Source organism: Solanum stenotomum, chromosome 12, assembly GCF_019186545.1.
Source record: "Solanum stenotomum isolate F172 chromosome 12, ASM1918654v1, whole genome shotgun sequence".
NCBI lineage: Eukaryota > Viridiplantae > Streptophyta > Magnoliopsida > Solanales > Solanaceae > Solanum > Solanum stenotomum.
In genome coordinates this window covers 38,061,800-38,089,685 of record NC_064293.1, presented here as the reverse complement: position 1 = coordinate 38,089,685, position 27,886 = coordinate 38,061,800, and the positions used below count along the sequence as shown (strand labels likewise).

General features: G+C 32.6%; 1 protein-coding gene and 1 pseudogene across 5 annotated transcripts in view; both read left to right on the top strand.

Moving 5' to 3' along the window:
* Positions 1-27,886, top strand: part of LOC125846815 (cysteine-rich receptor-like protein kinase 44) — a 130,375-nt gene that overhangs the window by 45,820 nt on the left and 56,669 nt on the right. Inside the window, exons 1-7 of one of the 5 annotated variants that reach the window (XM_049526435.1) lie at positions 14,455-15,298; positions 22,358-22,489; positions 22,593-22,720; positions 22,837-23,047; positions 23,225-23,462; positions 23,723-23,873; positions 23,990-24,473. In XM_049526435.1, the coding sequence (XP_049382392.1) occupies positions 14,473-15,298; positions 22,358-22,489; positions 22,593-22,720; positions 22,837-23,047; positions 23,225-23,462; positions 23,723-23,873; positions 23,990-24,346 (2,043 nt within the window). In that variant the 5' untranslated portion in view covers positions 14,455-14,472 and the 3' untranslated portion in view covers positions 24,347-24,473. Of the gene's footprint in view, positions 1-14,454; positions 15,299-15,569; positions 15,702-15,805; positions 15,934-16,042; positions 16,254-16,452; positions 16,691-17,454; positions 17,606-17,721; positions 18,112-21,141; positions 21,995-22,357; positions 22,490-22,592; positions 22,721-22,836; positions 23,048-23,224; positions 23,463-23,722; positions 23,874-23,989; positions 24,482-27,886 lie in introns of those variants that run through there. The other 4 variants (XM_049526434.1, XM_049526439.1, XM_049526433.1 and 1 more) reach the window with 4 other exon arrangements.
* On the top strand, positions 2,166-12,784 carry LOC125849405 (cysteine-rich receptor-like protein kinase 10; annotated as a pseudogene).

Below are 27,886 nucleotides of genomic sequence, written 5' to 3'. Positions count from 1 at the left end.
AATATTTTAGCCCACATGCTTTCCCAACTCACCATCAATTTGGAAAATAAAAGCTAACATACACTCATAACATAGGCACAAACATATTTTGACAAGAAAATAGTAACAGAGTAGGGTCATCAGAATTTTCAACACACAGAAACCAAAGTAGAAATATTTGGACGACGAAACAGGTCACACTAACTGCCTGAAGATTCTCCCACTTAAAGGCTGATAATGGATAAGAAGTTTGAGAAAAACCCATAAACATAAAAAAATCAACATTGGGACCAAATGAATGTGAGACCAATCCCAAGTAGAACAAAGCAGGGAGATAATTCTAAGAACGAAAACAAACCACGTCGGAATTAAGAAAATAAATCTGTAGCATTTCGACATATCACCTATAGCATTTCATCGTTCTTTGATTCAAATATGCGACAGAAGGGTGGAAGAGCAAAAAGGGAACGAACCTCTTTTGGGGGCAGCGAGCTAGAACAACGAGCGGAGGATGATGCTTCTTCCACCAACGATTCTGGGGAACTTCGAGAATTCCGGCAAATTTCCAACAACCAGAAAGAAACACTAAGAAGAATACACTTGATTTATATTTTTATATGACCTTTGTGACTTGTGACTCTTTCATCTCTATCAGTTTCTAGATGTATATTAATGAAGAATGACCAAAAGAGAACCACTCAAATCTCTTATGTAGGAATTTTTGTTCACTAAAACAACGCCTCTTTTTTTTTTCTTTGAATCTCAATTTTTTCAATCCAAAAAAAAAAATCCCCTCCTTCGGTGAATGGAGAAGAGAATATTTATAGACAAGGATTAGGGTTCCAATTTCTTGGAGGGAAACTGATAAAAATCTGAATTCAAGGCCCATCTTGAATTCAAATTCGAATTCTTTTCCCATTACAGAGAAACATTTTTTTTTCTGAAGATTTTGTCCCATTCCGGAAGAGGAAAGGGAGAATGAACGACTTGGATCGTTTCCAACGTCCCTCTTGCGTCGACGTGGATTAATCTCGCAGTGGCGAGGACGGAACAGCAGTCTGCTATAGCCGAAAGCACTGTACAAGAACAGTACTGGTCGATGAAGATGTCATTTGGTGCCGTATTGCTCTGTATTTGACGTCTTTTTTTGGCAACGTTTGGAAGAGATGTTGCTAGGGGTGTGTATCGGTCGGTTCAGTTCGGTTATAAGTATTATCGGTTTGGTTATCGGTTTTTAGTTTTTAAATATGCTAAACCGATAATCAAACCAATAAGATATTTGTTATCGGTTTTCGGTTTATCAGTTTTAGGTCTTTAGCGGTTCGGTTTTTGGTTTAACCAATAAGAAAATGTTTTCAAAACAAATATATGACTTATCCAATAATTTGACGCGATACGCATACATCGAAATAATCATTCCAAACGGGACAACGAGGACCAACTTGTTGTATTTTGGTCATCACAACAAAGACTTGGTTAATTTTCGATCACCATAATATATATAAAACGAGGTCCCCTTAATGCAATAAAGAGAATCAAATAAAACCAAATCATAGACAAAAGTCAAAACAGTAGCAAATGAGGCCATGCTTATGGTAACTAAATGACGTTCTTACGTTATTTAAAAAAAAAAACACACACACACACAATTTAAATTCCTAACGTTAATCAAATTGCAGATATTTACAATCGTGCAAAAGCTAATATTAGTCAATTATAAATTAACTAAAGTAAATAAGTAATACTAAAAAGTAAAACCTAAAGGTTAAATAACTAAAAGTAGAGAGGAGAGTTAATTGTTAAGTAGTGTTAATTATTGCGTAGGGTTTTATATATTTAGTCTAATATACTACTAATTATATTAATATTTTTTTAATATATTATATTTATGTATAACTAAAAATTAAAATAGTAAATTATTATATTCTTAATGGGTTATCGGTTAACCCAATAACCCAATATTAAAAACCAATAACGAACCGATAACCCAATAATTTTTTTTTGTAAAACCATTAAATAACCGTTATCCCAATAACCCAATAACATTTTTTTCGGTTCGGTTTATCTGTCAGTTTGGTTTTTGCACACCCCTAGATGTTGCTGATTTCCTTTTGTTGTTTGAAATTGGGCCGGGCCGGGTCAGGAAAGGAGCAGTGGGATGGGATTAATTATTTTTCTGAATGGAAATGGGCTGGCTGGGAGGGAATTGGAAAAGGGAATTTGAGGAATGGGAACGGGTTGGGTTGTCGGTTGTAACTGCTGTACGTTTGGATTGTTGTGTGTATTGTATTGATATGGGAAAAATGGGTTGCTGATGGGTAATGTTTGGAATGGGTTTCTTTGTATTGTTATTCTTGTTGGGCTGAACTGATTTAAGAGAAAGGCCCACAAAATTCGTCTTGCAAAATTGAGTTGGGTGAGAAAATAAATTGCTAAAATTGCAAATAAAAGGGTTAGGCAAATGAATTACAATCTAGCCAAATTGAATTCTTTTAGTTAATTCGGCTAGTAATTAAATAAGATGAATTAACATAATTAACTAACGAACTTCTTAATCTCAACAAAATAAAATAATTAACTCAATTATAAACTAACAACTCGAAATTTAAACTATAACTTAGAGTAAATTAATAAAATATTTAACTAAATTGTAAAATCTTTTGTGATGATTTTTCAAATATTTATAAAATAATGTGATTGTAAAAATATACATATTTATTATTTAAAATGACAAAATTACCCTCTTCTTTTTAAAAATAAATAAATAAATAAATAACTTGGAAGTATTTTGAATTTGCTGAAACTCGTTAATTCAAAATTACAACCATCACAAATAAAATATAAAATCTTTTTGAGACGATTTTTGAATATTCATGAAATACATTAATTATATATATAATATATAAAGCATATATATTATTTAAAAATTATATATAAAAAAATGACGAAACTATATAAGATAACCTGCAAACTATATTTATTTTATTTTCTTGAAATATTTTATAAAACTAAAATTTTTAAATCATTTGAAAATTGGAGAAGCTCAATGATTAATTTATATTGTGGAGGGTCAAAATTGGGTGTCAACATGTAGTATAAATTTTAAATAATTAATTTTTATTTTTAAAATTTATTATAATTTTATGATTGCAATTGTGCATCCAAACAGAACATGTGTAATTACACTGTAGCATCTAAACAGGACATGTGTAATTACAATGTAATTACACTATGACAATCAAACAGGTCAGTGTAATTACTAGACAGTGTAATTACTAGGTTGATAATTATTACCCCAGTAATTACATCAATTTTAATTACCAAGTAGCTTTCCAAACAGACCCTACGTATTTAAATTCATATAAAGTTTTACTCATATCGTTTCATATTAATTGGTTAGCTTTCATTTTACATGATGTTTAAGAAATTATATATCAAACACTTATTTTTTTTCTAATTTGTTCTTTATATATATTGATGCACATTAAGATATTCAAAAAATATTAATACTAAGGATAGAATGATTTTTTTGAGAATTTTATTTTATTTTGATTTAATAAGTACATAAATAATTCGAAGCATATAATTTTCATAAGGTGGCCAACTATTATAGTACGGATGGAATAGTATGTAATTAGAAACGTTCAAGTAAAAGCAAGTACAAATTTTGCACCTCGGTAGCTTGTTCTTATAATTAGACTTGTTGACTTTTAAGGTTCAATTTGTCAACATCTGTAGACCAAGTCAAAAGTTGACACTTTTTATTTTTTTGTTTGACCCATTTTAAGGAGCTTTCATTTTTCTTTCTTCCTACTATTTTCTGGAGTGGATGCACCCTATGATAAAGATGTGACACTGTTCCGTTGAAAAAGGGTGTGACACTGTTTCGTTGAAAATTTCATAAATAGTTATTTGTGTATAATATGGAGAAAAGAAAAATAATACTAGTACATATAAGATTAAATACTTATCCGTTCAAACAATTCGAGTTCGAATGTCACATTTACAAATAATAATTAATAATAATTCTTACATTCTCTCACTTGACCCAATGACCATCTAACATTAATATTTAATAAATATTAGTTGCGCATATAATAAATCTCTTTTATAATGTCCATCATACATACCACAATATAACAAACTACTAATGCGAGTTATGGCGGTTGTACATAAATTTTAAGCTACATACTTCCTTCCATATACTACTACATTAACAACATATCATACTAGGTTCATAAGCTATAAAAACATATAACATTATGGTCCACAATAATGTCTCATAGAGACTTATCTTGTAATATCTCAAAACAATAATGTGTACACTATTATGAGAAACAAGAAATTCATTAATGTATATCAGAAACACATAATTGAGCTCAGAGTGTTAAAAACATCATAAATGTATTAATCACAAGTATAACCAAGACCCATTCTTTGAACATGTTCTTTAAATGTCTTTGGTGGTAAGCCCTTTGTTAACAGATCTACAATCATGAGATCAGTTCTAATATTCTCAAGTAACACTCTTTGTTTCTGAACTTCTTCCTTAACAGTAAAATACTTTAATTCCATATGTTTGGCACATATGGAGTACTTATTGTTCTTGGAGAAGAATACTGCTGCAGCATTATCACAATAACTTTCCAGCGGCTTGGTAATGGTGTCGACAACCCCAAGTCCTGAAATGAAGTTTCACAGCCATAATGCATTAATTGTGGTTTCATAACATGCCACAAACTTTCTTTGCAGTTTTCTTTTTAGTGATAATTCCAGGATTACTTTGATATCTTCTTAGCATTCCGACCGCAAAACTAATATCCGGTCTTGTTGGAAGTTTGAACAAACATCAAACTTCCAACAATAGAAGAGAAAGGAATTGTTTTCATTTCTTTTCGTTTTACATCATTCTTTGGGCATTGCATGAGATTAAATTTGTCCCTTTTTTTAATAGGAACTATTCTTGCTGAACAATTGTTCATGTTAAATCTCTCTAGAACTCTTTAGATATAACCTTTTGAGACAGTTCCAATAATCCTTGTGATCTATCATAGAGTATTTCTATCCCTATCACATAGGATGTCTCACCTATATCTTTCATTTCAAAGTTCATAGAGAGAAAGTCTTTCGTCTCACGCAATATATCTAAATCATTAGTAGCAAGTAACATGTCATCAACATACATGACTAAAAATATAAACTTATTCCCACTGATCTTTTGGTATATACACCGATCAACGGTAATCTCCTTAAATCCAAAAGATGATATGGTGTCATTAAACTTTATATACCATTATCGTGAGGCTTGTTTGAGTCCATTTATTGACTTCTTTAACTTACACATCATGTGATCTTTTCCTTTAATTTTGAAACCCTCTGGTTGATCCATATCAACATCCTCCTCGAGGTCTTCATTAAGAAAGACAGTTTTCACATCCATTTGATGTAACTCTAAATCATAATGAGCTACCAAAGCCAAAACAATTTTTAATGAGTCTTTCTTTAAAACCGGTGAAAAGGTCTCTTTATAATCAATGCCTTTTTTTTCCCGAGTGTATCCCTTGGCAACAAGTCTGGCTTTATATCGTTTAATAATACCATTAGAATCAGATATGGTCTTGAAGACTCATCTACACCCGATTCTTTTAGAACTTTTTGGTAATTGAACAAGATCCCAGACTTTGTTGTATTCCATGGATTTTAACTCTTCATTCATGACATCAATCCATTTATCAAACTCAATGCTTTCTATGACCTGCGAAAATGAAACTAGATTTTTATTAATTTCAATGTCAAAATCTGACTCTTGTAAATAAATCACAAAATCATCTGAAATGACCGATTTTTTAATGGCATTTTTTTGGTTTATTTGCATCAGATACTTGTGAGTTAGTTCTTTCTTGAAGTGTTTCACCCAAATGTTGTTCAACATTGTTAAAGTGTTCTTCAACAAGAGGAACAACATTTGTGATTGGTGCGAAAGTAGGTACATTCTTGGGCAATGAAATATTTACCCTTACTTCATTAATTTCCACACTTTGTCGTTCAACGCTCCCACTAACTTCGCCATTCTTAAGGAATTTTGCAAATGGACCTGGACATTGTTTTGATTCGTTATACTTTTCATAATATTCACCACCTCTATTTGACCCAATGATTTTCACTTCCCTATCTAATTGTATTTCAACCTCATTAACGTACACTTTGAGAGCGTCCGCTGCTTGAGATTTTCTTTCAACAAATAGATAAATTCATAACGTGAAAAGTCACTTATAAAGGTGATAAAATATTTTTCTCCACCTAAAGATGGAACATCAAAGGGTCCGCAAATATCAGTATGTATAATTTCAAGAAGTTGAGTGCTCCTTGTGGCATCTTTCTTGATATGCTTGGTTCGCTTTCCTTTAATGCAATCCAAACATATATCAAGATCAATAAAATTCAGATTCGGAAGAATCTCATTCTTTATTAACCTTTTTAATCTTTCTTTGGATACATGACCCAAACGTTTATGCCACAAATAAGCAGAATTTTCATTTAGTGAACTACGTCTAATTATTATCGAGTTTCAATCTATATAAACCGTCAATAAGAACACCAGAACCATAAAAAATAGTACTCTTATATAAATTGAAACAACCATGTCTAAACAAAAAATCAAATAAAAAAACATCAAGTTTTGAAAGAGAAATCAAATTCCTAGAAACTGAAGGAACATAAAGAGTTTGTAATAAATCAAGGTGATGTCCAGTCTCCAAGATCAAACGATAAGTCCCTATGCCTTCAATTTTAGCCTTCATGCGATTTCCCATGAACAATATTTTTTTTATTTGAAATCGTAGTTTGGATCGTAGTGAATCCCTGCAACATAGTGGATACATGAGTAGTTGCACCAGAATTAAGCCACCAAGTATTATTAGGAACTTCTAGTAAATTTGATTCGAAACATACAAAGGCACTAAATGTACCTTTCTTTTCAAACCAATCTTTACATTTCAGGCAATCTTTCTGATAATGTCTTTCCTTTTTATAGAAATGACACACATCAGCCTTGAGTTCCTTATGAGCACCCTGTGGAACTTTAGCAGGTGCTTTCTTTTTCTTAAACTTATTGACTTTCACTTTAAGTCATTTACCAGCTCCTTGACCCATGAGGTTAATGGAATGACCTCTCTGTTCTTTAAGTCTCGACTCCTATTGAGTAAGCATACTGGACAATTCACTAACATCCCATTTATCCTTAATAGTGTTATAGTTAATTTGAAATGGTCCATATACAAAAGGCAATGTGTTCATAATAAATTGAACTAAGACGGTGTCATCCACTTTTATCCCCAAGGTCGAAAGTCTTACTGCAATGTTAGTCATCTTGATGATATGATTTTGCATATTGTGCGACCCATCAAACTTCATGGTCGTGAGTTCAGACATTAGTGTACCAGTGAGAGACTCATCAGTAGAACAAAAATGATCTCCCACAAACTTCAGGTATTCCCTGACACTTTCTGTTTATGGAATAGTGCTCTTAATGTTGTTAACAACAATCATTAGCATGAACATAAGACTCAATTTGTTAGAGCTCTCCCATGATTTACGGAAAAAACTTCTCATTCTCATTGCTCTTATAAGTAATGACAGTATGTTTATCATTCAGTAGAGCCAAATCAAGATCCATTATACCTAGGTGGAACTACTTGTTCATGCCATTCAGAGAAGTTCAATCCATTGAACACAGTAACAGACAAAGCATGTGAATGAAAAGAAATAACTGCAAATAGATATGCATGCTCACAAATAAAAAATAATGTGAATTTAGTAAAACTATAAAAGTACATCGTAATTCTCCTTTGGGTAGATACTACGACACACTATCATAATTTAAATGCCATTTTTTAAAATTTTTAATAGGCAATTAAATATATTTAACCAAACATATACGATATATTTGGATATACAATCTATCTTTGATTGAAAATATAATTTACCTCATAATGTTCACTATTCATAGAATGATTAATTCACCTTTGGGTAAATTCTCAAGTTCTAGCAATAGTGAAAGTCAATTTATCTATTTATTTTCAATATAGGCATTTCATTAACTTTCATAGATAAATGATAATTTTATGAATGCACATTTTTCTTAACCATACTAGTTTGACCACTTTGGTGATTAACAAACTATATAAACACAAATGCACACATAATATCATATTTTTTTTTATTTTTTTTTGTGCATGTGCATTATTTTATACATTTTAGTTTGGTCACTTTGGTGACTAACAAACTATTTAAATATAATACATGCATCAAGTGATCATAAACATGATATGTGTAGATGTTAATTTCTCTAGTTTGGCCACTTTGGTGACTAACAAACTATATAAATACAAAGCACACATAATATCATAAAATTTTGTGCATGTGAATAATTTTATACATTTTAGTTTGATCACTTTGGTGACTGACAAACTATAGAAACATAATACATGCATCAAGTGATCATAAACATGATATGTGTAGACGTTAATTTCTCTAGTTTGGCCACTTTGGTGACTAACAAACTATATAAATACAAAGCACACATAATATCATAAAACTTTGTGCATGTGAATAATTTTATACATTTTAGTTTTGCCACTTTGGTGACTAACAAACTATAGAAACATAATACATGCATCAAGTGATCATAAACATGATATGTGTAGACGTTAATTTCTCTAGTTTGGCCACTTTGGTGACTAACAAATTGTATAAATATAATACACACATAATATCATAAATTTTTTGTGCATGTGAATAATTTTATACATTTTAGTTTGGCCACTTTGGTGACTAACAAACTATAGAAACATAATACATGCAGCAAGTGATTATAAATGTTATATGTGTAGACGTAAATTTCTCTAGTTTGACCACTTTGATGACTAACAAACTGTTAGCACAAAGTACACACATTATTTATTACTTAATATAATGACCACTTTAATTTGTTGCACAATTGATTCATTACCACATAAACTAAAAGAATAATAATATTATATGAATAATAAAGACAATAACTTGTGCAATAAAACAAAATTGTTCATTGTTGTTATTGATAACATCAATTCACTCAACATTAAATGAAGAAAGGCCTTCAAATTAAGTTCATTCATTTATTATTATTTTAATAATAAAGCAATGACTGATGCGGAAAAGGTTAAAAAACAATTCTCCAAAAAATGCCGCATCCATATAACCCTCTTTTCGATTATTTTACTTTATTAATTTAAACAATTAACTATCAAAGTTTCTATGAAACAATCAAATTAAATTGTTCGAAAGAAAGCGACGATTGTTCATAACCATCTTTACATATCGCACGATTTTTATTTTTATTTTTAATCCCAAATTAATAATAATTCTTACAGTACATAACTACATGTAATATAAATGATCCAGTGCAATGAACTTGAGCATTTTCTTAATATTCTTTAAGAGTCGTTGCCAGAAATTACAACATTTCTGAGTGAGACTCGATCGAACCCCCATCCAACACGTCTCCTACTAATAAACAAACAAATCAGTCAAGCTAGACATGAAATTACTTGAAACCAAGTTTGAATTGGATTATTCAATTTTAATATAAAATTCAAAAAGTATAAAAAATTATTCATTATTCCATCCAATTTGTTCATCGATTCTCTCTTCTCTAAATGTAGATGTAGACACCCATGCGTACGGCACTGACAGATGGAGTCTTCTTGTCTGACATTTTCTATTCCATTCTATCTTGTCTGACGAAGATTAGTTCTACAAGTTTTTTTTTTGTTTTGTTTAAATTTTGAATCAAATCCAATAATATAAAGAGTGTTACGATAACATACGTTTTCTCTTGCTCTATTTACTCATTCAAGCTCTTGCAATTCTAAGGCGATCGAGCTTGTGAACAAATTACTTGCTACTATTAGCCTACAACTTGTAATATAACTCAAACAGCCATGGCCATGACTATATTCAAAAGTGGCTATTGATCATTCTGTTTTTGCATATACACGTTCTCAATATCGTAGCGCAGCTGCGTAATTTAAATAATCTAAACACACTCCTCACTTCCCTTCCCTCAAAAATAGATAACTATGGTTTCTACAAGGCTTCCATTGGCCAAAACTCCGACAGAGCCAGTGTTATTGTGCTATATATGTAGAGGAGACGTGGAGCTACAAGAATAATGTCACAATTGTTTCTCAAAAGCTTGTACAAGTATGTCCTAACCAAAAAGAAGCTTCTGGTGGTTATGATAAATGTATGTTAGTGTACTCGAATGAATCCATTACAGACACTACAACATTTTCTAAACTCTTTTACTTAAAATAAACTCAGAATGCCTCAAAACCCGATGAATTTAACAAGGAGCTAGGAAAATTATTGGTTAGATTAAGAGTCGTTGCTGCACATGGTGATTCCCGTAGAAAATATGCTAGTGGTAATGCGACAGGTCCTGATTTTCAGACTATATTTGCACTTGTGCAGTGCACTCCTGATTTACCTCCTCAGAATTGCTTTGATTGCTTAACTAAAGCTTATGAAGATATGGGCAAGAAGGGTGGCAGAATCATAGGGGCTAGGTGCAACTTCCGTTATGGAACTTCCCGTTTTTTCAGGCTGGATGTAGGGTCGTCGGTAGCTCCGCCACCTGAAGGTGAATACATTTTTATCATTCCTTCTGTTCATCTTGTATTTGTGATAATTAATAAGTATGCACATATAGTTTCTGAAATAACCTCAAAAGGGAAGTGTAGGAGAAGGGAAAGGGAAGATAGTAACTTAGTTAAAAACTGACATTATTGTACTAACTTGAAGCGTTTTTATAGGGGAAGGGGGTGATGATAAAACGGTTCGAACAGTCATCATTATCGTTGTGCCAACTGTTACAATTGTTCTTCTTATTGCTTGTATTTCTGTCATCTTGATGAGAAGGCGAAAGAAGAAGCTGGTGGGCGAAATTCAGAGTAAGCATAAACTATAACAAACAATTACTAAGGAAAGTTAAAATTTTAGGACCATGTTAATCCTAACTAATTTGTTTTCAGAGTAAGCATAAACTATAACAAACAATTACTAAGGAAAGTTAAAATTTTAGGACCATGTTAATCCTAACTAATTTGTTGTATGCTTTTACTACTATATATGTTTGTGAAGGTATACGTGGGGACAAAGGCGTATCCAGGAGGGGGTCACCGGGTTCACGTGAACCCATGCTCCCCTCCTGAATTCATATATAGTAGTGTTATATTTTTAAAAATATATGTAAACACAGATGTGTGAACCCACACTTGAAGTATCATATAATGTTGTGCAATAATGATTGGGTGCACCTCTCTGCGTGGGGATGATATTAGCACTACAGAATCCTTACAATATGATTTTTCCACGATTAGAGCAGCGACAGATAACTTCTCAGATGCTAATATGCTGGGACAAGGTGGATTTGGTCCCGTGTACAAGGTGATTAAGCTTACATATTGATGCATGAGTCTAACTTCTATAGTACAAATATTCTTTCCACGGACATATATTATACGTGAACTCCCTAGTTGAAACAAGAATACTGGTTATAATTCATAATATTTTCAACGTGTCCTCATAAATGTGCTTCAGGGTAAGCTTCAAAATGGAAAGGAAATAGCAGTGAAAAGATTGTCAGCAGATTCAGGACAAGGTTATCTAGAATTCAAAAACGAGGTTTTATTGGTTGCCAAACTTCAACACAGGAATTTGGTCCAGTTGTTGGGATTTTGTCTATAGATAGAACAGAGAGACTTCTTGTCTATGAATTTGTTCCCAATGCAAGTCTTGACAACTTTTTATTTGGTATGTACTGCTTAGCTTTTTATTAAAAGTATGTGCTTGAGCATCAATAAATTATCAATCTAACTTATAGACACAAATAACAGTCTAATTAACACAACACTTATTTTGTCTTGTGTTATAAGACACCAACTAATGAAAACAACAATAACTAAAAGAAACAACACGGGCCCACAAACTTAACTCTGGTGGTTGTCTGCCTTGTGATTATCTGTAATGACTTGATACTGTTAAAATTCTTCTATGTTATCAGTGTAAAGAAGTCTAACTCGTAAGTTGTATTCATCATCTTGTCCGCAGATTCAGTTAAACGTACTCAATTGGATTGGGAAAGACGATCCACAATCATAAGAGGCGTTGCTAGGGGAATTCTTTACCTTCATGAGGATTCTAGACTTCGAATCATTCATCGTGATCTCAAAGCTAGTAATGTTCTACTTGATGAGAAAATGTATCCTAAAATTTCCGACTTTGGCATGGCAAGGCTATTTAAGTTGGGTGAAACTCAAGGCAACACAAGCAGAATTGTTGGGACCTAGTAAGTTGACTGTTATTTTCATATCACTAGGAAGGATTCTTGACCATTAGTTAGCAAGAACAAAAGCTGTTTCGAGACAAAAGCAAAATCTTTCCTTAACATGTAGAATTTTCAGATGAATTTTGTCATATCAATTTCTTCATGAATAGTTAACTCAATTTTGTTGAACCAGAACTTTGATTGCCCCCAAAATCATTATTATTTGAGGTAATGTTATGTAATTGATCTTTGTTTTTGTTTTGCAGTGGATACATGGCACCAGAGTATGCAATGCATGGACAGTTTTCAGTCAAATCAGATGTTTTTAGCTTTGGGGTACTAGTCCTTGAAATTTTAAGTGGCAAAAAGAACACTTATTTCAGAAATGGAGAATATATGGAAGATCTTCTGAGCTATGTAAGTAACCAAGTTATTTAATCAACTACACCTCAATACCGAATCAGTTGGGACAATCCTTATGCATCAAATTCTTTTACATTGTCGATGTAAAGAGTTTAAACTCTGAATTAATATGTCACAGGCATGGAGGAACTGGCGCGAAGGAACAGCTATAAATTTGATAGACCCCATTTTGACGGGAAGCTCAGGACTTGTTCCTGATATAATGAGATGCATCCACATTGCTTTATTGTGCGTTCAAGAAAATATTGGTGATAGACCAACTATGGCTGCAGTAGTTCTCATGCTCAGTAGCCTCTCTCTGAGTCTTCCCGTGCCTTCAGGGCCTGATGCATACTATACACATGACGACATTAGCCCAGAGATTTCGCTTATTCAAGATCATCAGAACCTAGAGAATTAGACAAAAGTAAATCACTTTGTTCATCACCAAAAATGAGGCATTTTATATCTTCGTTATCATCCTTACACATGATAATAGCCTTCTTTCCTGAATTACTTTGTTATTTATTAATGGTTTTTGTGATCCAACTTGTTTCATATATATGTATTACTAGTTATTACACTAGTAAAAATGGTGAAAAGTTTCAACCAGTCCTGTAAATATATAAACCATTGTTTGTTCTGGTGAAAACTTAGCTTTAATTTTCAACCCATATTTGCTTAACCCGCCCGTAATAAATACATATTCAACCTGCCCATTAAAAAAGTGGGTAAATTAAATATGGATTAGCTCATTTTCAACCCCCAATAAAATGAGTGAAACGGGTTATAAATTTGTTTTAGTTCCAGCCGCTAGCTTAAATTTGTTTGGATCATCTTGTGTTTTCCATGCCTAACAAGATAAATAATTATCATTCAATTAAGTTTAATACTTCTAAGTATCCTACGAAATAATGTCCTACTTAAATTAATTGAATCACGACATATATTTTGAAGATTTCCCTTCTTCAGTAATTGTCTAAACGAGATTGCAGTGTCCTGCTTTATGAGTTCTTTTTATTTTTTATTATTCTATTATTTTGTTAAAACAGTTTCCATAAAATTAATTAATCAATATAATATAATATTAAGAAAGATTAAATTAGTCTTATCATAATTATTTATTATAATTTTAAGATTAGTGTTAGGAAACTAAACTAGGAGAGAACGGATTGCCCATTTGGATTGAATTAAAAAAAGTAGTTTTTAAGTCAAAAATAAAAAAATCAATCTGAAATGACTTTTAAGTCGAAAAATAAAAAGTAGAAGTGACCTACTTTTGATTTTTGACTTATTTTACGTCATTTTAGACCTTGCCAAACACTTCCTAACTTATTTTAAGTTATTTTTATATTTGTCAAACACTTCCAAATTAAAAAACTGACGTAAAAATAGGTTTAACCAACTTTTAAATCAATCAAAACATCTTTGAGAAGTCTCCAAATTTATACCTAAAAAAATAGAAGAGTACCTAACCATAGATTAAAAGAATTTTGATGGGATGACTTTTTGGTGGAACTGAGGAATAAAGAACTTTCACAAAAACGCGTTTTTTGAAAATTTTCCCACTCCCATCCTTTTCGGTGTTGTATTTTTTCGTAAACCAAAAAGTCAATAGTCAATCTTTGAAATAAATAAAGAGAATTGATTATGGAAATTTTGAATGTATAGCTAACAATTCTATTTATATATTTGTGCTTGACGAGTTTAGTTTTGCGTAGACGATGGGGAACACAGCTATGAGTTTGTTGAAATGGCTGGTCATTTTACTGTTCCAATTTTATTACCTTTTCGATCTCAGCATAGGCCAGTCTAATTTCACTTCTTCTGTATGTAGTACAGATTCTAATATTACTGAGTTTTCCCCAAATAGTGCATATGACACTAACCTTAACACAATCCTCTCCTCTGTTTCGCGAAATATGGATAGTTTTGGATTCTATAATTCTTCCATAGGCCTAAACTCCGACACGGTTAGTGTCATCGCCCAATGTAGAGGAGATGTACAATTACAGGCATGTCGTGATTGTATAACTAATGCCACTCGTAAGATTCTAGAGGTATGTCCTTACAAGAGATGGGCCATTGGTTATTATGATCGTTGTATGCTACGATATTCAAATGAGTCCATCATAGGCAACCTTGCAATTCAACCAAGAAGAATTTTATTTAACATGGTAAATGCCTCGAGTCCGGATGAATTTATGCAAGATCTAAGAACCATGCTAGAAAGTTTACGAAGTCAAGCTTCACAGGGCGGTAAGCAGAAGTATGCTAGTAATACTACTCAGGGCCCTGATTTTCAGACTATATATGCACTTGTACAGTGCACTGCGGATTTAACAGCTCAAGATTGCTTCAGTTGTTTAGACAGTGGCTTTAGAAGTTTACCTGACTGTGTATGTTATAGGAAGCAGGGTCTCAACTTTCTGATGCCCAGCTGCAATTTTCGGTATGAAATTTACTCCTTTTTTGACGAGCTACCAACCCAAGCTCCACCACCCTTATCACCACCGCCACCTCCATCACCGCTGCCACCGCCACCATCAGGTAACTGAAATCTTTATGAATTGTTAGCAACTTCAACTCTGAACTAAAGGTGTGTTTGGCTCGAAGGAAAATGCTTTTCATGGATTAGAAGACTTTTAAAGTTGGTGATATTAAATATATCTTAACATCTTGTTATTAAAGATAAAATGAGAAGTTTAAGTAAATTGTTTCCAAATTTATAAAGTGATAATTATTTTAGGAATGGACACAACAAAAAGGAAATAGGTTCAGATAAACTAAAAACAAATACTAACTTGAAGAGTTCCTGCAGGAAAGGATGATAAAACAACTCGAACCATCATCATTATCGTTGTGCCAACTGTTATAGGTGTTATTCTTATTGTCTGTATTTCTGTCATCTTGATGAGGAGGCGAAGAAGGAAGCTAGTGAATGATATTCAGAGTAAGCCGTCGATTATTAACAGCAATGATTAAGTGAAGGTTGAACTGTTAAGACCATGTCTCACTGAAATTTTGTTGTATGTTTTTACTACTACTTTGATGAAGGTATACACGGTGATGATATTAGCACTGCAGAATCCTTTCAATATGATTTTTCAACAATTAGAGCAGCAACAGATAACTTCTCAAGCGCTAATAAGTTGGGACAGGGCGGATTTGGTCCTGTGTACAAGGTGATTGCTGATTAGCCTATTTGATGCATAAAAGGAAACTGTGACTTCATATAGCCGACTCTAATTTTGTTCAACTCATAATTTTTCAATTTGCACTCGTATTCTTCAGGGTAAGCTTCCAAATAGACAAGAAGTAGCAGTGAAAAGATTGTCAGCAGATTCTGGCCAAGGTGATCTGGAATTCAAAAATGAGGTCATGTTGGTTGCTAGACTTCAACACAGGAATTTGGTTAGGTTGCTGGGATTTTGCCTTGATGGAACAGAGAGACTTCTTGTCTATGAATTTGTTCCAAATGCAAGCCTTGACCAATTTTTATTTGGTATGCATTGCTTAATGTTTTGTCAGTATAATTTATTATGTTGACTGTCGTCTAGCTATCTGCCTTATTTTCTGGAGAACTAATTCCACTTGTTACAGGTAGTTACCTATAGTAATAGTGACTTGATGTTGCAAAATTCTGCTATATTGTCTGTGTATAGAAGCTCAATTCATTATTATATATTTCATCTTGTTCCCAGATCCAGTTAAACGTAGGCAATTAGATTGGGAAAGGCGATCCAAAATCATAGGAGGCGTTGCTAAGGGAATTCTTTATCTACATGAGGATTCTAGACTTCGCATCATTCATCGTGATCTCAAAGCAAGTAATGTTCTACTTGATGAAGAAATGAATCCTAAAATTGCAGACTTTGGCATGGCAAGGCTATTTACATTGGATGAAACTCAAGGCAACACAAGTAGAATTGTCGGGACCTAGTAAGTTTTACATCTCTCAATATTATATAAACTGTTACTCCTTTTTCAGTTCACTGGGAAGGACTTTTAACCATTTAACCAGATTTAAAAGCAGCCTCAAGACAAAAGCAAATCATTCCTTGAAATAATGTTTCAATATTGTTGGACTAGGACTTTTGGGATGTCTAAAATTTAACTTATTTGAGATGTATGGTCAGATACCTAGCGTTTTGTGCTCAATTTGGTCACTCCCAAAGTTGCAATATCTGATGATTATAATAAAGTTTATTTCAAGAAGAATGATCTTCTGCCAAAAGTTAGCGCTGTGAATAAATAGGCTAAATTTGATTTTGTCTAGAACAGAATTTATCAGCATATGAGTTCTCCTTGTTCAGAGAGGTTAGATATGATCTCATTGCAGCATTATATAAGATGTAGTCTTGACTCATCATAACTTGTACTTCTCTCAGCCAAGATCAATGGCCTAAGAGCTCTCACTAAGGAAAGGCGGAAAAAAAAAGACATCAAAACCATAACTACCCAATTTGCAGTACATATTAATTGCAGCACAACATCAATAGCTCTGACTTTTAACATCAAGTTGTACGTTTCCTATTTTTGTAGCTTATTAGGTCTTGCTGATCCTACTGTTTGGACTAACTAAACTGATTATTTTGGCCTTTTATCTCAAGTCCGGTTGATAGGAATGCAAACCGTGTAACAGAAAACTTTGACGATTGAATCATTTCTAAGTTGTGGAATGTTATGTAATTCTTGTTTTGCAGTGGATATATGGCACCAGAGTATGCAATGCACGGACAATTTTCAGTCAAGTCTGATGTTTTTAGCTTTGGAGTACTAGTCCTAGAAATTTTAAGTGGACAAAAGAACACTTGTTTCAGAAATGAAGAATCTGTGGAAGACCTTCTAAGCTATGTAAGTAAATAAGCTAATTGATCAACTACATTTCAATAGTCGTGACCATCCTTATGCATCAAATTCTTTTACATTGTCGATGTATAGAGTTTAAACTCTGAATTATAATATTGCAGGCATGGACGAACTGGCAACAAGGAACAGCTGCAAATTTGATTGACCCCATGTTTAGGGGAAGTTCAGGACTGGTTCGTGACATCAAGAGATACATCCACATTGCCTTACTGTGCGTTCAAGAAAATATTGGTGATAGACCAACTATGGCTGCAGTAGTTCTCATGCTCAGTAGCCTCTCTCTGAGTCTACCCGTGCCTTCAGGGCCTGCATACTACACGCACAATGATATTAACCCAGAGATTTCACTTATTAAAGAGTACAATTCAAGATCGTCAGAACCTAGAGAATTAGCCAAAAATAAATCTATTTCTTCATCACGTAATGAGGCATCCATAACTGAATTATACCCTCGTTAACATCCTTAGACATAAGACCCCTTTTTTATGAGCTACTTTGTTATTTGTTCGAACTTTAAATAGTTTGGAATTAAGATTGATTTATTAATGGTTTTTGTGGTCCGCACAAAAGGCAACTTGTTTCATATGTATTAGTTGTATTATTACACTAGTAAAATAAGTTCAACTTGTATTGGAACTACCTTTATTTGTTCTTGTAATCTGAAAACTTGAAGCATCTATATGCTGTCTTAAATCACCAAGACCAATAGTCTGACCGTATAAGTTTCCACAGTTAATAATCTACACTTTTATCTCTCCTATTATATATAATTAAAATTCAAGATTAATTGTGGCCTTGATACGTGACATTTTTATCTCTCCTATTATATATAGGTAATTTTTTAAAAATTGAAATTGAAGATTAATTGTGGCATTGACATTATTTATAGATATAGATATACTCTCTTTGTTCCATGTTAGTTGATCATAATACTAAATATAGTTGTCTTATAGTAGTTGATTACCTTATTAAATCAAGAAATCATAAATTAATTATTATTTTTATTTGCAATTAATTCTTTTTGAAAGTGTTCATATTTATTTCTAAAAATTTTGAAGAAATTTTTTATGGGGTAAATTAGTAAAATCATCATCTTATTTATGATTTCTTAAAAACTGTACAAAATAAAAAGTGATCAACTAATATAGAACGGAGAGAGTATACATTAAAAAGGATATAATTAAGAACCTTCACAAAACCTCGTTCTTTTGATCTATTTTTTCAAACTTGTCAATTACTTCGGAAGTTTCAACTCATAGAAAAAAGGATAAGGGTTTGAAAAATATTTCAATTTTGATCGGATTTGTTGTTGCGATACTAAACTTTCATGAGGACCTATTACCTCCCTAGATTATTTAATACCGTATTTTAAACATATATATTTGCCCACGTAGACATAAAAAATAATGCAAAATTATAAATAGTAATGTGTCCACGTGAGCACATATATACCTTTAAAATACACTATTAAATAGTTCAGGGAATAAAAAATATGGTATTAAATAGTCTAGGGAAATAATAGGTCTTTATGAAAGTTTAGTATCGCAACAGCAAATCCGATCAAAGTTGAGATATTTTTCAGATCCTTATCCCTAGAAAAAACCTCCCTATATTTAATCCTTAATTTGCCCACTCTCGTCCTTTTCAGTGTCTTAACTTTTCATTTTTGGTGACCAAGTCAATCCTTGTACTCCCTCTGTCTAATTATAGATGTTTATTAAGAAGCAACATATAATAAGAGTAATTTTACCAAATTATTCTCATTAAATATAAGTCATTTAAATATTAAAAAATAAATAGTATTTAATAAGAAGGGTAAAATAGACCCAAAAATATAAATTATTCATTAATTTTATAAACTGAATAAGTATTATTGAAAATTCCAATATAGTATAATGGATAAGTAAAGATAGACGAAAAAATAATAAAATTGAACACGGAATTTTGAGTCTTTTTGACTCTGTAGCCATTCTATTTATATACTTGTGCTTGACGAGTTTAGTTTTGCGTAGACGATGGGGAATACAGCTATGAGTTTCTTGAAATGACTCATCGTTCTAATGTTCCAATTGAAATAACACCAACGCTCTCTGAGATAAGTGTATTAGTTGATTTATTTATCAATTAAATATTTTAGTAATTACTTTCTCCGTCCAATAATAATTGTCCACTATATTAGTATAGTATTTTAAGATATTCAATAATATTTGTCCACTTTATGAAATCAATGGATAATTTTACACTTAATTCTTAATTTACCCTTATCATTAATTATAGTCATTTATCTATTACATTTTTCAAGACATTATATTTAGTACTCCCTTCGTTCCATTTTATATGTCACATTTTTACTTTGCACTTGCATTAAGAAATGATGTAACTTTACCCTTCTACCCTTATTTAATGTTTACTTAAGTCAACTTTATAATAAATGATGAATACATTTTCAAGATTAATTAACTACTCTATCAAGGATATAATAGGTAAAATATGGTAATTTATGCATAAATTTTATAAAATGACAAGTATTGTGGTCCAGCTATTTATAGAAAAGGATGATATATAAAATGGACGGAGAGAGTATAATCAAAGGATGATATAGTAAAATTACCTTTCTATTTTACACTCCCTTTGTCTCAATTTATGTGATCTACCTTTCTTTTTAGTCAGTCCCAAAAATATTGACACATTTCTATATTAAGTAACAATCTAACTATAAAATGTCTATTTTACCCTTAATGAAATAGTTTACAGTCACACAAATTTCTATCATTCATTTTGGACCACAAGTTTTAAAAGTCTTCCTTTCTTTCTTAAACTCCGTGCCGAGTCAAACTATCTCACATAAAATGAGACAGAGGGAGTAGTTTCTTAATAAATGTGCAAAATCAATAGTGGACAACTATTATTAAATAGAGGGAGTACTATTATTTTTATCACTGATAATAACTATTTTCGTGTAGGTGTACACCACGAAATAATATAACGACCCACTAGCTATCCTAAAAAAGACATATGTTCATCGAATTTATATACAAATTTTACAAAACACTATTTTCAATGGACACTAACTTCTTAATGTGTATGTAACGGTGAAAAGATGGAGGCTACAATTTCTTAAAAAAGAAGGCGAAAAGCCAAAAATTTAAGATATGAAATATTTTGCAAATCATAATCAACATTTAAATTATAACCATAATCTAAGCTTGTGTATATTTTCTCTTCAGTTTCTGTGCAAAATATCGCACACTAATTATAACTTGTTAAAAATATTTATACTAACTCGCATGGGTGGCACGTGTTGGAAAACTTGTAGATTAATAAAAGTTAGATGGGATGACTTTTTGGTGGACCGAAGAATAAAGAAGCTTCACAGAAGCGCGTTTTTTTTAAATTTTCAAGGCATAGAAAGCCACCTCCATCCTTTTCATTGACGAAGAAGTCCGTAGTCAATTTTTGAAATAAATAAAATTGAGCATGAAATTTTTGAAGGTGTAGTAGCCATTCTATTTATACAATTGTCTCTGATACATTAGATAGTGAAGAGAGCTATGAGTTTCTTGAAATGGCTGGTTTTTGTAATGTTCCAATTTAATTACATTTTTCACCTCAGCATAGCACAGCCTGAATTCGAATTTCATGTATGTGCAGATTCTAATATTACTGAGTTTTCCCCAAATAGTGCATATGACACTAACCTTAACACAACCCTCTCCTCTGTTTCACGAAATATGGATAGTTTTGGATTCTATAATACTTCCATAGGCCTAAACTCCGACACGATTAGTGTCATCGCGCAATGTAGAGGGGATGTACAATTACAGGTATGCCGTGATTGTATAAATAATGCGACCCGTAAGATTCTAGAGGTATGTCCTTACAAGAAATCGGCCTTTGGTTATTATGAAAGTTGTCAGCTACGATATTCAAATGAGTCCATCATAGGCACCGTGTTAACAAACCCGAAAAACATTTTGTATAGCACGGCAAATGCCTCGAATCCCGATTTTATGGAAGATGTAAGAACCTTGTTAGAAAGTTTACGAAGTCAAGCTTCACAGGGCGGTAAGAAGAAGTACGCTAGTAATAGTACTCGGGGCCCTGATTTTCAGACTATATATGCACTTGTACAGTGCACTGCGGATTTATCAGCTGAAAGTTGCATCAATTGTTTAAGCGCTGGCTATCGAACTTTACCTAACTGTGAATGTTATGGTAAGATTGGTCTCAGATATAGAATGCCCAGCTGCAAATTTCAGTATGAAATTAGCATCTTTTTCAACCAGCTACCGACAGAAGCTCCGCCACCCTTATCACCACCGCCACTTCCATCATCACTGCCTCTGCAGCCGCCGCCACCACCACCACCATCAGGTATGTCAAATCTTCATGAAATTGTTAGCCAGTTCAACTCTTAAATTGCTAAGTTATGCTTTTACAGGAAAATAATATTTTTAAAGAAGAAATAGACGCTTTTGAAATTTTGAGATTTAAATCATATTGTAACATTTATGTGATAAGAAGACTTTTAAAATTGGTGATATTAAAATATATCCTAACATTGAGTGGTAATATAATCTTGTTATTAAGAATAAAATGAGAAGCTTAACTAAATTGTTTCCAAATTTATGAAGTGATCATTATTTTAGAAACACGGACACAACAAAAAGGAAATAGGGTCACATAAACTAAAACAAAGTATAGCCTAACCAATACTAACTTGAAGAGTTCCTGCAGGAGAGGATGATAAAACAAATCGAACCGTCATCATTATCAGTGTGTCAACTGTTACAGTTGTTATTCTTGTTGTTTGTATTACTCTCATCATGATGAGGAGGCGAAGGAGGAAGCTAGTGAAAAATATTCAGCGTAAGGCGTAGCTTATTAACAGGCAATGATTTCGGAAAGTTGAACTGTTAAGACTGTATTTCACTGAAATTTTGTTGTATGTTTTACTACTACTTTGATGAAGGTATACATGGGGATGATATTACCACTGCAGAATCCTTTCAATATGATTTTTCAACAATTAGAGCAGCAACAGATAACTTCTCAAGCGATAATAAATTGGGACAGGGTGGATTTGGTCCTGTGTACAAGGTGATTGCTGATTTAGCCTACTTGATGCATAAAAGGACACTGTGACTGACTGACATCATATAGCTGACTCTTTTTTCAACTCATAATTTTTCAATTTGCGCTCTCGTCTGCTTCAGGGTAAGCTTCCAAATAGTCAAGAAGTAGCAGTGAAAAGATTGTCATCAGATTCTGGCCAAGGTGATCTGGAATTCAAAAATGAGGTCATGTTGGTTGCTAGACTTCAACACAGGAATTTGGTTAGGTTACTGGGATTTTGCTTCGATGGAACAGAGAGACTTCTTATCTATGAATATGTTCCCAATGCAAGCCTTGACCACTTTTTATTTGGTATGAATTAACATATTGCTTAATGTTTTGTCGGTATAATATGACATGTTGACTGTCGTCTAGCTATCTGCCTTATTATTCTGGAGAACTAATCCACTTGTTACAGGTAGTTACCTATAGTAATAGTGACTTGATGTGAAGCTCAATTCATAATTATATTTTTCATCTTGTTCCCAGATCCAGTTAAACGTAGGCAATTAGATTGGGAAAGGCGATCCAAAATCATAGGAGGCGTTGCTAAGGGAATTCTTTATCTACATGAGGATTCTAGACTTCGCATAATTCATCGTGATCTCAAAGCAAGTAATGTTCTACTTGATAAAGAAATGAATCCTAAAATTGCAGACTTTGGCATGGCAAGGCTATTTACATTGGATGAAACTCAAGGCAACACAAGTAGAGTTGTCGGGACCTAGTAAGTTTTACACCTCTGAATATTATAGACTGTTACTCCTTTTTCAGATCACTGGGAAGAACTTTTAACCATTTAACCAGATTTAAAAGCTGCCTCGAGATAAAAGCAAATCATTCCTTGAAAGAATGCTTCAATATTGTTGGACTAGGACTAGGACCTAGTAAGTCCGGTTTATAGGAATGCGAACTATGTGTAACAAAAAACTTTAACAATTGAATCATTTCTAAGTTGTGGAATGTTATGTACTTCTTGTTTTGCAGTGGATATATGGCACCAGAGTATGCAATGCACGGACAATTTTCAGTCAAGTCCGATGTTTTTAGCTTTGGAGTACTAGTCCTAGAAATTTTAAGTGGACAAAAGAACACTTGTTTCAGAAATGGAGAATCTGTGGAAGACCTTCTAAGCTCTGTAAGTAACTAAGTTAATTGATCAACTACATTTGAATAGTTGGGACCATCCTTATGCATCAAATTGTTTTACATTGTCGATGTATAGAGTTTAAACTCTGAATTATAATATTGCAGGCATGGACGAACTGGCAAGAAGGAACAGCTGCAAATTTGATTGACCCCATGTTTAGGGGAAGTTCAGGACTGGTTCGTGACATAATGAGATACATCCACATTGCTTTATTGTGCGTGCAAGAAAATATTGGTGATAGACCAACTATGGCAGCAGTAGTCCTCATGCTCAGTAGCCTCTCTCTGAGCCTTCCCGTGCCTTCAGGGCCTGCATACTATACACACGACAATATTTGCCCAGAGATTTCACTCATTGAAGAGTACAATTCAAGATCGTCAGAACCTAGAGAATTAGCCAAAAGTAAATCTATTTCTTCATCACGTAATGAGGCATCCATAACTGAGTTATACCCTCGTTAACATTTTTAGGCATAATACCCTACTTTCCTGAGCTACTTTGTTATTTGTTCGAACTCTAATTAGTTTGGAATTGAGATTGATTACTCCGCACAAAAGGCAACTTGTTTCAACTAGTATTGGAACTACCTGTATTTGTTCTTGTAATCTAAAATCACCAAGACCAATAGTCTAATGGTATAGGTTTCCACAGTTAAAGAATCTACACTTTTGATATGAAACTTTGGAGGTATTCTTTGCGAATCAAATTCTTGTATAAAATTTTCATCTAATTCACCCTTTTCTTGTACTGAAATTGGCAAGAACCCATTTATCTTGCATTAGTAACTTATTAAAGAGCCATGTGTCCAGGAGAATTATTTACTTTTCTTAGTGAAATAAGCTTTTATTTTATTTTAAAATCAGTGTTTGATTATAAAATTTTCAAATTCACTTCGAGTTGAATTCCAAAATTAGAGAAGTGTTCCAAACTCGTTTTACAACTCCATATTCACAATTTCCAAATAAAGAACTCTATTCTCTTCATTGCAAAACAATATCCAAGCAAAATGTTGTATTCAACTCCAACTTTATAAATTTAAATAAAATAACAAATATTGGAATTTATGGCTAAATGTCTACTCAATTGCACTAAAATAGAAGGTCAGAATATCTATAGCTTTGCAAATATGAAAGGTAAAAAGAGTTCAAGGGTATAATGGTAACACCTTTTTATATAAGATCATGAAATCACAGACTTTAAATGGTAAATACCCTAAAATATCCTTGAACTATTGAAATTGATACAAAATTATCCTACGTTAATCTATTAGCCACAAAATATCCTTGACATTCACCTTTATGATACTATAGTACCCTTATCACAAACGGTCTCATTAATTGGATTAATTACCTTCTCATTAAATATGTGGCACGTTTTGATTCATTGGATAGATAATTATTCAAAATTAATTTAACCCATCCCAAATTTGGATCCTTAAATGGCCCGACCCAACTAAAAAATCCATTATTCTAAAGGGGCATTCCATTAACCTAAAACTTCCCAATGTTCTTGAAGTTGCTTTCTTCTTCTTCCTCTCTATCCTCTGAAGTTATCCAACTTTACTAAAATAATTATCAAGTTAAATTTCCTGGAAGTACACATAACTTCAAGTTATGTGGGCCTAGGACTGCTCATGGTTATGGTTATAAAACCAAATCAAACCGCCATTCGAATCAAATCGATTAAAAAAATCGATATTTGGTTAGGTTTGATTTTAAATTTTGAAAAATTGCTATTATTTGGTTTAGTTTTGGTTTTACTAAAAATTAACCGTAAAAATAACCAAACCGAACCGAGAAGTTATATATAAATTTTATAATTATTTATAAATAAAATATAAGTATTTTGATAAATTTTAATCAACTTAAGTCTTTATTTTCCTATTTTCTGAAGTTCAACGTTTAAATTTTAGCCCAACTATTAAAACCTAATCTAAATCCCTCAATATTCATTACTTTAAAATCACTCTCTTTGTATTTTATAAAACGAAAAAGGGTCATATTTGCCCTTATACTCTCAAAAAAGGGTATTTGCCCTTCGTTATACTTTTTTGATATATTTGTCCTTGTCATCCAACTTAAGGTACATATTTGCCCTTGAACAGTTAAGTCTCATATCTCCACTTTTATCATCCTATGTGTGGCATCTACATGGCGCCTACACATAAATTTATATTTACTCTACATTATTTTTTTTATAAAATTTAATTATTATATCCAACTCAATATTATAATCAACCATTTAACCCATTAATCCCAACTCCTAATATTTATTTTATTGTCACTTTCGCCAAAAAAAATAACAATTAGATTTGCTTAATTGAACCCCAAATCCCAAAATCTCAAATCTCCCCAAAACACACACATAGAGTTTTAATTTTTTGCTGAATTTTCAAGAATATCAAACAGAGCATAACGAAGAACAACAAATATACCCACCCTCACCTCGAAATCCCCAAAAAACACACACCAAGATCAAATTTTTAGCTGAATCTTCAAGAATATTAAACAGAGCACAAGGAAGAACACCTAATATACCCAAAACACACACACCCAGATCGATTTTTCAGCTGAACTTTCAAGTAAAATGATGAACAACACTTATTCACCCATCAGAGAAACTGCCCAAGAAGGAACAGAATCCTATTTTCACGAAGAACCCTCTTCGATTTGGTGCGGCTGTTTTAGATTCCCTTGTTTCCATCAACCCGAAAAGAAGGCGAAGCAAATTCTCTGCTCCAAGAAAGAAAAAACAGAGATTCATGGATAGTGAAAAATAAGAAGGAATTGAAAGAGTATTCTGAACTTGTAGCTGGACCCAAATGGAAGAATTTGGTAAGGAAGATCCGAAAATACTATAACCCTAAGAAATCTTCAGCTAAAACGACGCAGTTTTAGTATGATTCAGATAGTTGTGCTCTCAATTTCGACAATGGCGGTGGTGATGGAAGGGATGATGATGGGCTTTTACGCAATTTCTCATCTCGATGCCACATAGTATGACTACATGTAGATGCCACATAGGATGATAAAATTTGAGATATGAAACTTAACGGTTCAAGGGAAATATGTACCTTAAGTTGGATGGCAAGGGCAAATATATCAAAAAAGTATAACGAAGAGCAAATATAACCCTTTTTTGAGAGTACAAGGGCAAATATGACCCTTTTCCGTTTATAAAATTTTCTAACACAACATTGAATAATTTAAAGCTCAAGCTAAAGAAGATGGTAATTGATTAGTTTTTACTATGAAATATTGGTTGTTTTTTTTAGAAGTAATTTTTCAATATTTTAAGATGTAATTTTATTGAAAAGTCTCTCCAGAATATTGAACCAACTGTATGCTATTGATGTAATTCCTCTTTCTTGGAGCCGATAATTTGCTTCGCATTCTGTTTGGATTGATTGTAAACCAGGGAATCTGAAATAACCACATCAAATCGAGTAGTTCTTCGTGAAAATAGGATTTTGTTCTTTCTTGGACATTTTTTCAGATGAATGAATAACTGTTGTTTATCATTTTCCTTGAAAGTTTAGCAAAAAATTCGATCTGGTGTGTATTTTGGGTATATTAGTTGTTCTTGATCGTGCTTTGTTTAGTATTCTTGAAAATTCAGCAAAAAATTGATCTTTGTGTGTTTTGGGGTAAATTAATTGTTCTTGGTAGTGCTCTGTTTAATATTCATGAAACTTCAGCAAAAAGTTCATTTTTGGGTATATATCAGTTGTTCTTGGTCATGCTCTGTTCAATATTCTTGGAAATTCAACAAACAAAAAAAATCGATCCGAGTGTGTGTGTTTGGGGTGATAAAATGGGTTTTAAATGATTTTGGGGCGGGTCTGATTTTGGGAATGAGTTGGGTTTTTAATTAATTTAGGTTAATTAAAATATGACCAATAAATGACTGCCACATCATTAATGAATTTATTAAATGAGTTTAAATTGGTAGCAGTTTGGGATAAGGATAATATAGGGCCATAAAGGTAGATGTCAAGGGTA